This window comes from Phalacrocorax carbo, chromosome 25, assembly GCF_963921805.1.
Source record: "Phalacrocorax carbo chromosome 25, bPhaCar2.1, whole genome shotgun sequence".
NCBI lineage: Eukaryota > Metazoa > Chordata > Aves > Suliformes > Phalacrocoracidae > Phalacrocorax > Phalacrocorax carbo.
In genome coordinates, this window is record NC_087537.1 from 5,437,712 (window position 1) to 5,449,555 (window position 11,844).

Consider the following 11,844-nt stretch of genomic DNA (forward strand, 5'->3'; position numbering starts at 1 on the left):
CTGTGTGTGTGTGTGCTGGCGTCCTGCAGCCCCCCTTCCCCAAGTCAGCGCACAGGTGTGGCCATAGCAGCACTTTATTAGAGGCAGCGCAGCCCCAGCCTCACCGTTACTTCCACAGCTTCTTGATGGACATGTTCTTCTCGCTGTCCTTCTGCATCACCTGGGCAGGGAGGAGGAGACAGTTGGTTCCAGACAGGCAGATCCCCTCCTACTCCCCCCATCTGGGTGCTAATAATCCCCCAAAAACCACCCCCCATGACCAAGCTTCAGCCCTGCACAGGGAAGGCACTGTGGCCTCCATCTCACAGCCCTGGGAGAGGTGTCCATGACCTCCCTGGCCTCTTCCATGTCACACACAGCCAAGAAGGCCAACAGTATCCTGGGCTGCATTCAAAGGAGTGTAGCCAGCAGGTCAAGGGAGGTTGTCCTCCTTCTCTACTCCACCCTAGTGAGGCCACATCTGCAGGTCTGGGTCCAGTTCCCAGCCGCCCAGTTCAATAAAGCCAGGGAACTACTGGAGAGAGGCCAGCAGAGAGCTACCAAGATGCTCAGGGACTGGAGCGTCTCCCTTATGAGGAAAGGCTGAGAGACCTGGGTCTGTTCAGCCTGGAGAAGAGAAGGCTGAGGGGGGATCTCATCCATGCTTATAAATATCTGAAGGGCGGGTGTCAGGGGGATGGGGCCGGGCTCTTTTCAGCGGTGCCCAACGCCAGGCCAAGGGGCCACGGGCACAAGCTGGAACACGGGAAGTTCCCCCTGAACATGAGGACAAACCCCTTCCCTGTGCGGGTGCCAGAGCAGGGGCACAGGCTGCCCAGAGAGGCTGTGGGGTCCCTTCCCTGGGGACATTCACCCCCCGCCTGGACACGGCCCTGTGCCCCTGCTCTGGGGGTGCCTGCTCCAGCAGGGGTGGGACGGGGTGAGCTCTCGAGGGCCCTGCCAGCCCCCATCATCCTGCAAGTCTGTGACAACCCCCACCAAGCTTCACAGCTCCCAGCAGATGCTGCCCAGGACAGTTTGTGCCCCACCAACAGCGCTCTGTTATGGGAGGAACTCGCCAGCAGCCCCAGCTTCACTTCCCCCATGGTACTTACCTTGGCAACAGCCATTTCAAAGTCCTCTTGCGTGACGTGCACCCGCCTCTCCCTCAGCGCGTACATGCCAGCTTCTGTGCACACCCCCTGCGAGGGACAGAGATGTCACCCACCGCTCCCCCTCTGCCAGCCCCGGTACCACCGCGGTGCCCCCGGCTCACCTTCACTTCTGCGCCCGACGCCCCCGGCATCAGCTCCGCGATCTTCCGCAGGTTGATGCCTCGCGTCAGGTTCATTTTCCGGGAGTGGATCTTGAGGATGTCCAGGCGGGCCTGGAGGAGAACAGCAGCAAAGCGAGGGTTGGAGCCACAGGAATCACTCCCGGAGATGTCTGGGGACGACCCGCTCCTCCCAGGGACAAGGAGAGCAGGGGAGCAAGGGAGCACCAGGGCCCCCCACCTACCTCCTCGTTGGGAGGGGGGAACTCGATCTTCCTGTCGATGCGGCCAGGGCGCAGCAGAGCCGAGTCCAGGATGTCGATGCGGTTCGTGGCCATGATCACCTGCACGGGGAGAATTGTCACCACCCTGGGCACCCCACTGCCACCACAGGGCCAGCGGGACACTGCCCCATCCCCTGGCAGGGGTGGCACCTTCCTACCTTGATGTTCTTGGTGGCCTCAAAGCCATCGAGCTGGTTAAGGAGCTCCAGCATCGTGCGCTGCACCTCGCTGTCCCCACCAGAGCCCCCCTCCAGGCGGGAGGAGCCGATGGAGTCGATCTCGTCCATGAAGATGATGGAGGGAGCGTGTTCCCGGGCCATCACAAACAGCTCCCGCACCATGCGGGCGCCTGTGGGGAGCAGAGAGGGCTGAGTCCTGGCCCCGTGCACAGCTCAGCACGGCCACAGCGCCTCCGTCTGCCCTGGGCACCATGCGAGGGGCCTGTCCCGAGGCCACCCAGCACCACGAGAGCCCTCACTGGGGCTCCAACGTACGCAGCTGCCCCCCCTCAGACCCTTTTACCTTCACCGATAAACTTCTGCACCAGCTCAGAGCCCGAGACGCGGATGAAGGTGCAATCGGTGTGGTGGGCCACAGCCCTGGCCAGCAAGGTCTTGCCTGTACCAGGGGGTCCGTAGAGCAGCACACCCTGCAACGGCCATGCGGAGACCTCAGCACCGCGGCCGGGCCGGGCTCAGCACCCCTGTCCACAGCCGCACAGGCAGCCAGACCCTGACAGGTGACACGGGATGCCCCAGGGGTGACACAGGCAACATCACAGTGGCACCGCAGCACCCCCAAACGCTGAGCTCCACCCCAGGCCCACAGCAGCAGCACTTGCCTTGGGCTGGGCGATCCCCAGCGCCTCAAAAAGCTCCGGGTGCTTGACCGGCAGCTCAATCACTTCCTTGATCTCCTTTATCTGCTTGTCCAAGCCCCCAATCATCTCGTAAGTGGAATCCGGAACCTTCTCCACCATCATCAGGGACACAAGAGGGTCCACTTTGTTGGGCAGGATCTTGTGCAGCGTGTAGCTGTCGTTGCGCAGGGCCACGCGGCAGTTTGGGGTCACCTGCAGCAAGAGCAGAGGGGAGCTCAGCATGTATGCAGCAAGGAAGGGGGCAGGCAGCCCCAGGCTGCCTGGAGGGAGCAGTTGTGCCCCCCCCCACAGCCCCAGGACACTCACGTCATTAATGTCGATGTTCTTGTCCACATCCACCACGAACTTCCCCTCCGGGTGCACCTGAAAGGTAGCAGTTGCCACCGTGAGAGTTATTTCTCTAAGAGGTCCTTTCACGTGCCCGATACCTGCACTGGCTGCTTAGAGCAGGGTGAAGGAGCCAGAGAGCTCAGCCACTGCCAAACACCCTGCAAACCCTCCTGCCCCCAGGAAGGCCTAAGCCAGCTGCCTCCCACCAGTCTGGGGAAGGTTTGGGCCCAGGACAGGCACCACAACACGCTCTTCTGGAAAAAGAACTCTTATTTCACATCTTTTAGTTGTTACATCCCCTCAGAACTCAGGCGCACACTTGCTCCAACCCCTTTGGGCCAAAGGGAGGGTCTGTCGGACCCCAGCCCGCCCACTCTGACTCTGCCCCAGCCCCAGTTGCCCTTGGGACTGCTCAGCCTCATACCTTGACAAGCACTTTCTTCTTGTCCATGGCTCTCACCACTTCTCCCACGTAGGAGCCCTGCTCCTGCAGCAGCTGCAGCTCCTCCCGCAGCAGACGCACTGCAGAGGGAGGCATCAGCACCAACCACTAGCACCCACACCCAGACCCCCTACCCACAACAGAGGGGCTGCACTCGCCATAGTGGCCAGCAGCCCTACAGGTAGGACCAAAGAGCCGCGGGCGAGGAAGATAAGAGGAGCTGAGCTGTACCTTTAGCGTTCAACTCATTTCTCTGCGCTTGCAGGCGCCGCAGATTCTGGCTCTTCTCATTCACAATGAGCTGTTAGGAGAAAAGCTTTGCTGAGTCCTCCGTGTCCCAGGCAGCACTCACATCAACCAAGCATGGGCAGCAGCACAACGGCCTCTGCATTGGGACAGGCACCTGGAGGGGTCCAGCCCTCCCCAGCAGGATGTGGCCAGCCAAACCCCACTGCCAAGGGCTGGGCAGTGCCTCGCACACACACAGCGGTGCGGTCAGCTCTCAGGACTAGGACGCCATCTCGTAACTACACCGCTCAGAGGTTGGGTCCTGCTTGTAGATACCGCCCCTGGGGCACTGCTCCCTCCTCACACCCCAAAACAGGACACCCACAGCACAGAAAAGGCTGCAGGTGATCTCGGGGCTGAGACCACAGCAACGCCGCTCTGGGGCGGGCTGGCTGAGCACCTCCTGTGCAGCCAGGGCTGGCTCACCTGCAGCTCCTCGATCTTGGACAGGTAGTACTGTCGCAGCCCTGTGCCGCCTTTCCCATCATCCATCTCCATCTGCGAGAGAGAGCAGCACTGGCCATAGCCCGGAGGGCCTCCCATTCCACGCAGAGCCTCGGAAACCACCTCTACTCCCGCTCCATCTCCGCGCTGACCCTCAGGTCTCCGTTTCCCCCCTCCTCGGGTCGGGTCCTGGGTCCCCGCTTTCCCTGCCACCCGCCTTCTCTCGCCCCCGGCCGGTGGCCAAGAACAGCCCCAGAGCTCCCCCGAGCCTCACCGTCCCCATCGGCACACCCCCTCCCCCTGCCCCGAGCCTGACCCCGCACCCCAAGGCCTGCCCCGGGCCCCCCGCCCCCTCGGGGGCGCCGAAGCGGGACCCGCCGAGTCACGGCGCCCATCGGGCCCCGACCAGACGCGGTCCCAACAGAGCCCCACGGCAGCATGGCGGGACCCGAGCACCCCCCGCTCCGGCTTTGTCCGGCCCCGCTCGCCCCGGCCCGCCGCACCTGCTCGGGCCCGTCCACCGCCATCTTCTCCGCCGGCATCGGGCCACCAGCCTCGCTCCTGCCGGCACTAAAGATGGCCGCCACCCTCCTTCCGCGGCCCGCCCCCCACGCGCCGGGCGTAGTTGCGTCACTTCCTCTCCCTGGGCGCTGCACACCCCCGAGCGGCGCAGAGCGCATGCGCAGCAGTGGCTCCCTCACGTCAGGGCATTGCCGCCATCTCGGTAGGGTCGAAGGTGATTTCTCCGCACCACCAGGTGCCAGAGGCCCAAGGACAGGACACCGAAGCTCCTCCTAGGGGACCCGTTATCATTTCTCCTTCCTTCTCCCGCGGCAGCCCGTCTGAACACGGCGGACAGGGATGCGCCACTCTCAAGATGGCGACGATGAGCGAACGGAAGCGGAAGTTTATTGTCCTGCGCGAATCACGCTGGGAAGACGGTGCCGGCACGCGGCCGCGGGGGGATCGGGACTGGGACCGGGATCGGGATCGGGATCGGGATCGCGATCGTGTGTGTGCGCTGAGGGCGGCGGTGGCGGCTGCGGCCCGGGCGGGGGGAGTGGGGGCCCCGGGGCCGTGCAAGACGCTGAGCCGGGGTAGGCCGGGAGGCTTCGGCGGGCCGCGGTTCCGGGAGCAGCGGGAGAGCGCCGAGGGGATGCCGGGGTTCGCCGGGGAAGGCCGCGGGGGACCACCGGGCCGTCCCTCGCCCCCAGCTCACCCCCTCTGCGTCCCGCAGGCCGGTGCCGGCGGCTGACAGCAGGTCCCGACCCCGCCGAGGGCCCCGCCGCGCGCCGCCATGGGCAAGAAAAGCAAGTTGGGAAAGAGCCGGAGGGACAAGTTCTACCACCTGGCGAAGGAGACGGGTGAGGGGCCTCCCCGCTCGCTGCGGGGCCGGGGCGCCGCGGCCCCCGTAACCCCGGTGATCCGTAACCCGCGGCTCTCCCGCCCGCAGGATTTCGCTCCCGCTCCTCCTTCAAGCTTCTCCAGCTCAATAGGAAGTTCCAGTTCCTGCAGAAGGCGCGGGCGCTGCTGGACCTGTGTGCGGCCCCCGGCGGGTGGTGAGTGGCGTCAGGGCCCCAGTGGCAGCCCGGTGCCGCCAGCTGCCCTGGGACCTCGCTGTGAAGTGGCTTTTGTGTTTTCGGTTGTGGTGGCTCATCCCAGTCACAGTCCTCGATGCCACAGCTGATCCCAAACAGCTGAGCTGGGGGCTCTCCTGGGATTCTGCTGTAGCTTTGATCCTTTCTGTTGTTCCAGGCTGCAGGTGGCTTCCAAATTCATGCCAGTTTCCAGCTTGATCATTGGTGAGTGATGGGTGTGGGGTGAGCTGGGGGATCTGGACTTGCCCATTGCCTGGGGCAAAGGAAGGGAATCCTGGATTTGGGAGTCCTGGCAGGAGGAGAGGGCAGGTGGGGAAGCCATGTGGGATGGGCTGGAGCCTTGTTTTGAGAGGTTGCATTGCTCACATCTCTTCTTTACACCAGGAGTGGACTTGGTCCCCATCAAGCCCATTCCCAACGTAGTGACGCTGCAGGAGGACATCACCACTGAGAAGTGCCGCCAGGTACGAACCTGCCTCCCCTGCCCCAAGCATTGTGTGCGGGTCTGGTGGAACCGTGGCAGGGGGCTTTGCTGAGCTGACACAGATGGGATGCTGTGTGTTGGCTCTTGCAGAGGGGTTAGTGGGACAAAGCGCATGTCCCCATCCCTCAGGCCCTGCGCAAGGAGCTGCAGACGTGGAAGGTGGACGTGGTGCTGAACGATGGAGCACCCAACGTGGGAGCCAGCTGGGTGCACGATGCCTACTCCCAAGGTAGGGCCCACCCGGGGCTGGCGTGTGGTCTGCGGGCCTACGAGGGCAGGCTCATCTCATACCCTGGCAGGGCAGGGTGGCAGCGGTGTGCGCGGTGGGACAGGGAGCTGGGCGGTGAGGATGGTGACAACTGCTGACTGCTCTTCTTTCTTCCTCCAGCCAACCTGACCCTCATGGCTCTGAAACTGGCCTGCGAATTCCTCTGCAAAGGCGGCTGGTTCATCACTAAGGTTTTTCGTTCCCGGGACTACCAGCCACTTCTCTGGATCTTCCAGCAGTTCTTCCACAAGGTCCAGGCCACCAAGCCCCAAGCTTCCCGCAACGAGTCTGCTGAGATCTTTGTGGTGTGCCAGGGTGAGTGGTTGGGGGCACCTGCAGCTGCTGGGATGGAACTGGGAATAACCTGCTGATATCTCTGATTCCTCCATCGCAGGTTATCAAGCTCCAGACAAAATCGACAGCAAGTTCTTTGATCCAAAATACGCCTTCAAGGAGGTGGAGGTTCAGGCTAAGTCTGTTAGTGAGCTGGTTAACAAAAAGAAACCAAAGGTATGAGCTTGCTTTGCTGGGCAGCAAGGCCAAACACACGCTAAAGGGGCTGGGAGTTAGGGCCAAAGAGATTGTAATAAGCAAAGTTGCTCAGGGAAGTGAAAGGTCTGGAGATGCAAAGTGGTGGAAGAGACAGTTTTGGGAAGGTTAGAAGGTGGTATACTGATGGGCAAGTGGTGAGCAAGTTGTGAGGCTGGGGATGGATCGGTAAAACTCTCCCTACAGCGGTTGGCTGCTGGTTTTGTGTTTCTGTGCAGTGTCTTTAGGACACAGAGCAGTAAAGGCCATGTCAGGTGGCCTCATCTGGACACAGAGCTGACACAAACCTCCATCACCTCTCTGAGTCTGAGGTGTGTGCTGGGAGATGATGCTGTGGAGCTGGCAGGTTGGGGCTGGTAATTTGCCCTTGTCCCTACGTCGTGTGGGCACGTTTAGGTGGACACTGCAGCAAGACATGAGTTACATGACATTGTTCGTCCTTTAGGGGTGGTTGTATTTGCTTGTGTGTGACCTGCTACGGCTCATACAGCTCCTTCTTCCTGTAGGCAGAAGGCTACGCAGATGGTGACACGACCCTCTACCACCGCTTCACCCTGATGGACTTCCTCAAGGCTCCCAACCCTGTGGACTTCCTCTCTAAGGCCAATGAGGTGAGTGCCTGAAGCGAAGGGTGGTGGCCCCTGAGGCGTCCCGAGGAGCACAGAGCAATGAAAAGAAGGAGCCAGGTGCCCCAGCAGCAGCCCCGTTCCTGTTCTTGCGGCGGGGAGGCAGGGCTGGAGCTGGGGCTCAGGCGTAACAGCCCTTTCCCTCTGCTTTGTGCAGATCACGCTGGGGGACGGTGAGCTGGAGAATCACAGTTCCACCACGGAGGAGCTGCGTCAGTGCTGCAAGGACATCCGCGTGCTGGGACGCAAAGAGCTCAGGTACTGGGGGGGTCTGGGACAGGGCATTATGCTGGGCTTGGTGGGCGTCTCTAACAGTCTGCCTCCCCACGCAGAGCCCTGCTGAACTGGAGGACGAAGTTGCGGCGTTTTTTGGCCAAAAAGCTGAAAGAGCAAGCAAAGGAATTGGATATCAAGTAGGAGCAACAGGGCTGCCCCAGAGCACCAGTGCAATGGGATGGGCCTGCCACCAGGACAGATGCTCTGAGCTCCTTCCTTTTGGCAGCCTGAGCTCCGGTGAAGAGGAGGAAGGCAATGAGGAGGAGAAGAGGGAAAAGAAGACATTGCCAAGAGCCGCAGCTGATGAGGTGGTAAAAGAGGAAGAGGAGGAGGTAGAGCTGGCATTGGCAGAGATGAAGGCTAAGGAGCTGGCAGAGCTAAAAAGGTAAAAAGAGCTCAGATGAGTGATGGGGGAGTACTGGGCCAGCAGGGCACAGGGGGGCTCTAGCCCTGGGGACAGAGGGCGGCTGTGTCAGAGCCTGGCGCTCAGTTGACAGTGCATGGGGTTTGTGGGTCTGGGGTCCTCAGGGTTGTCTGCTCCTCCAGGCAGGTGAAGCAGCTGTTCCCAGCTGGCATGGGCCCCCTTTGCCCCAGGCCTGGGGACCCCTCACAGAGACATGATGGTGCTGCTGGGTCCCCTCCCGGGGGAGATCTGGCACCAATGCGGCAGCGGATGCGTGTGTGTGGCGAGGGGGGCAATGTAGCCTCATTCCTTTGTGTCCTCCAGAAAGAAGAAAAAGATCCTGAAGGAACAGCGGAAGCAGCGCGAGCGAGTGGAGCTGAAGATGGACCTCCCTGGCGTCTCCATTGCCGATGACGGTGACACCAGCATGTTCTCCCTCCGGACTCTCCACAGGACCCCGGTGTGTGGGGCAGGGGGAGGCCAGGCTCCCGAAGCCATCAGGGCCGGGACAGGCGGGCACGTGGCTGACGGACTGTAGTTTGCGACTCGTCTCACTTGCGTTGCAGCTGCTGAACGAGATGACCCGGGGGGACATGGCATCGGCAGATGCCCTGCTGGAGACAGGACCTGGGGACGATGACATTTATATCTCAGATAACGAGGAAGGGGACGATGTGTCCCTGGCCAGCGATCTAGACCCGGAGGAGCTGCTTGAGATAGAGGCCCGTCAGCGCCGGCTGGAGCGGGAAAGGCGAGAGCAGGGTGCAAAGAGGTGAGAGTCAGGAGAGGCCCCCCTGGGGCAGGGGCTTCCTATGGAGCAGCTCTGGAGTCTGGCAGTGGATGCACCCCATCCTGGCTGGAGAGCGCCGATCCTGCTGCTGTCTGTTACAGAGTGAAGTTTAAGCAAAAGGAAGAAGAGGAGGAAGAGGAGAATCCCCTGTTGGTGCCCCTGGAGGAGAAGTCGGAGCTGGAGGAACGGCAAACCAGCCTGTGGTTCGGGAAGGTGAGTCCTAATGGGCCAGAAATGACAGGTCAGCCTCAGCAGCTCCCTGGGTCTGCCCTGCCTCCCCTGACCTGCTGCTCCCCGTCCCCAGGACGCCTTTGCCGGCATTGAGGACGATGCGGATGAGGACCTGGAGCTGGGGCAGTCGCAGGTGTTGGCTGAGAGACAGCGTGAGTCTCAGAGAGGTTAGTGGGGGGCTACGTCGCTGGCAGGGCGCACAGAGGGAGGCCACACGGCCCGTTCTGGGGCACTGGATCAAACTATGATGTGGATGCTGCTCTGAGCAGGACCGGAGATCTCCAGAGGTTGATTCCAGTCTGGATCATTACACAGTTAATGAGCTAGCATTAGTGTAGCATTAACGAGCTGGCTCTCTAGAGGAATAATCTGCAGTGAGGTCTGCCTCAACCCTTTCTCACCCAGTGGCTCCTGTTCCCCAGACAAAGCCACAAGGAAAGGGCAGAAGAAGAAGGTTCCCCAGGAGGAAGCTCCAGCTGAGCCCCCGCCTGCCGCAGACACAGGGCCCGACGCTGGTAAAGCGCAGGACGAGCAGAGCAGTGATGATGGCAGCAGCAGCGACGAGGAGAGGTGAGGGCTGAGAAGGGAGGAGGTCTGGATGTTTTCCGCCCAGCTCCACCGTCCCGGAGAGCAGGGAGGTGAGGATGCCAGCTGTAACCACTCACCTCTCCGCAGGCCGCTGACACGGGTGGGGAAGAAGCAGGGCCGTGTTGAGCCGTGTGGCTTTGAGGTGGTGCCCATTGAGAACCCAGGTGAGTGGGGGGTGCTCTTTGGACCCCTGTGCACCCGGTGATACCATGTGAGTGCCTCCTTAGGGATGGGAGGCAGGGTCAGACCATGGTTTTCTGGGCTGGCAGGGCTGCTGGCTGCTCCCTGGGTCTCAGGCTGCTTGCAGATAGGCCAAGCTTTAATCTGTTCATATGCTGCAGTGAAAAGAGCCCGCATCCTGGACGCAGAGGGCCTGGCACTCGGCTCTGTCATCGCCACCTCCAAAAAGGCCAGGCGGGACCTGATTGATGACTCCTTCAACAGGTACTTGCTGCTGTGGGTGCTGGAGGGGGAGCAGCATTCGGTCTCCCAACAGGAGACAGGCCATGGATATATTGGTGTGAGAACCCCGTGTCCTGCTCACAACTCACCCAAGCTGCTCCCCAGGTATTCCTTCAACGAGGACGAGGGAGAGCTGCCGGAGTGGTTCACAGAGGAGGAGAAGCAGCACCGGCGCAAGCAGATACCTGTGGACCGGCAGACGGTCGAGGCCTATCGGCAGCGCTGGCGTGAAATCAATGCTCGCCCCATCAAGAAGGTGGCAGAGGCCAAGGCCCGCAAGAAGCGGCGGGTGAGTGGGGCTGTGGTCCTGGATGGGTGCTCCGTCCCCCCTCCTGGGTGCTCTGTCCCTCCTCCAATCCCCCTTGTCCCTCACCCTCGCTGTCCCCACAGATGCTGAAGAAGATGGAGCAGATGAAGAAGAAAGCAGAGGCCGTGGTGAGCACGGTGGATATCTCAGAGAGGGAGAAGGTGGCCCAGCTGCGGCGGTGAGTGGTGAAGCTGGGGTCCAGATCCTGCGTGTTGTGCTAGGCTTGATTGCGGGAACAGCTACTGCACTTAACCCAGCAGGGCTGGAAAGGGCTGGGCTGGATCCGGCTGCAGGCTGAGGGGTGGGAGAGCGAGCACGGGAGCCCTGTCATGGGGCACAAAGGCCTAGCGGAGTGGTGGGACCCCATATTGGTCTTTGGCTACATCCCAAAGCCAAATTGCTGGGGTGCTGAGGTCTCGGTTTCACCTTTTGCCGTTCTCCCGCAGGATCTACAAGAAGGCTGGGCTGGCCAAGGAGAAGCGGCAGGTCACCTACTTGGTAGCTAAGAAAGGCGTAGGACCCCGGGTGCGCCGTCCTCCCGGCGTCAAGGGCCAGTTCAAGGTCGTCGACAGCCGCCTGAAGAAGGATGTAAGGGCTCAGAAACGCAAAGAACAGAAGAAGAAACGCCATAAGTGATGTGGGACTGGCTCCATCCTCCACAAGGGACTCGGCTTGGGCATGACTGGCTCCTGTCCCACCACAGCCTTGGGAGCAGCCGGACTCACCCCGCCACCCTCCCCCATCGTGGGGACAGGGCTGTGACTTAGCCCCCTGTTGCTATTAGTCCGTGCCTTGACGTGACATTGCCTCCTGTCCTCCAGTGAGGCAGGGAGGGGTTATTTGGCCTCAGCGCTGTAGCACCGACCCCCTTCCCGTGCTCACTGTGGGTGGCCGCATCTCCAGGTCTCTCACCGTTTGCTGGCTCTGCTGGGAGGCTCTTGCCCTGCAGAGATGGCACGAGCACCCACGCCAGCCCTCGCTGTCCTGAGAGGTCATGGCTCGGGTGGATGGCTCCTGGGCCATATTTGTCACTGGGGTCGCAGGGCGGTGGGTGTTGAGCTCTGAGGCGGGTGGGTGTCGGTGGTCTGCATGGAGCGGCTCCTCAGTTGCAGCAGAATTAAAACCTGGTCTGACAAAGCCCCAGGATGTGTCCTGCGTCTTGATGAGGTGAGGCGCCTGCGCTGCGAGCTGCCATGCCCCTTCATGCGCTCATTGGTAGAGAGAGGAGTGTAGGATGGGGTCTGCACACCTCTGCTAACACCTTGGGGAGCTCTCCTCCCTCGGGCCATCTCGTTTTATCTTTGCCAAAGCGGGTGAACAGCTGACTTGCCTGACATCCACC

At 61.6% G+C, this 11,844-nt stretch overlaps 2 protein-coding genes across 4 annotated transcripts; one reads left to right on the forward strand and one right to left on the reverse strand.

The window, feature by feature from the left end:
* Positions 1-58: 58 nt before the first annotated feature.
* PSMC5 (proteasome 26S subunit, ATPase 5) lies at positions 59-4,576 on the reverse strand. The gene is made up of 12 exons (XM_064473224.1): positions 4,424-4,576; positions 3,903-3,974; positions 3,420-3,489; positions 3,171-3,268; positions 2,723-2,779; positions 2,378-2,608; positions 2,059-2,185; positions 1,695-1,885; positions 1,498-1,596; positions 1,256-1,366; positions 1,095-1,181; positions 59-160 (listed from the first exon to the last, which is right to left on the reverse strand). The coding sequence occupies exons 1-12, from the start codon at positions 4,460-4,462 to the stop codon at positions 107-109; spliced, it is 1,236 nt and encodes a 411-aa protein (XP_064329294.1). The 5' UTR covers positions 4,463-4,576; the 3' UTR covers positions 59-106.
* A 244-nt stretch (positions 4,577-4,820) lies between these two features.
* FTSJ3 (FtsJ RNA 2'-O-methyltransferase 3) lies at positions 4,821-11,645 on the forward strand. 3 transcript variants are annotated; one of them, XM_064473220.1, is made up of 22 exons: positions 4,821-4,932; positions 5,158-5,284; positions 5,374-5,479; positions 5,676-5,722; positions 5,903-5,982; positions 6,132-6,231; positions 6,391-6,585; positions 6,665-6,780; positions 7,326-7,430; positions 7,603-7,703; positions 7,778-7,858; positions 7,948-8,106; positions 8,449-8,584; positions 8,691-8,896; positions 9,016-9,127; positions 9,219-9,297; positions 9,568-9,715; positions 9,821-9,897; positions 10,075-10,177; positions 10,301-10,484; positions 10,586-10,680; positions 10,949-11,645. In XM_064473220.1, exons 2-22 carry the CDS (start codon positions 5,218-5,220, stop codon positions 11,136-11,138), a joined length of 2,487 nt encoding a protein of 828 aa, XP_064329290.1. In that variant the 5' UTR covers positions 4,821-4,932; positions 5,158-5,217; the 3' UTR covers positions 11,139-11,645. The 3 variants fall into 3 exon arrangements, with proteins under 3 accessions (XP_064329290.1, XP_064329289.1, XP_064329288.1); XM_064473219.1 differs by having other exon boundaries at positions 4,844-4,930; positions 9,219-9,312; XM_064473218.1 differs by having other exon boundaries at positions 4,874-5,017; positions 9,219-9,312.
* Positions 11,646-11,844: the final 199 nt, after the last annotated feature.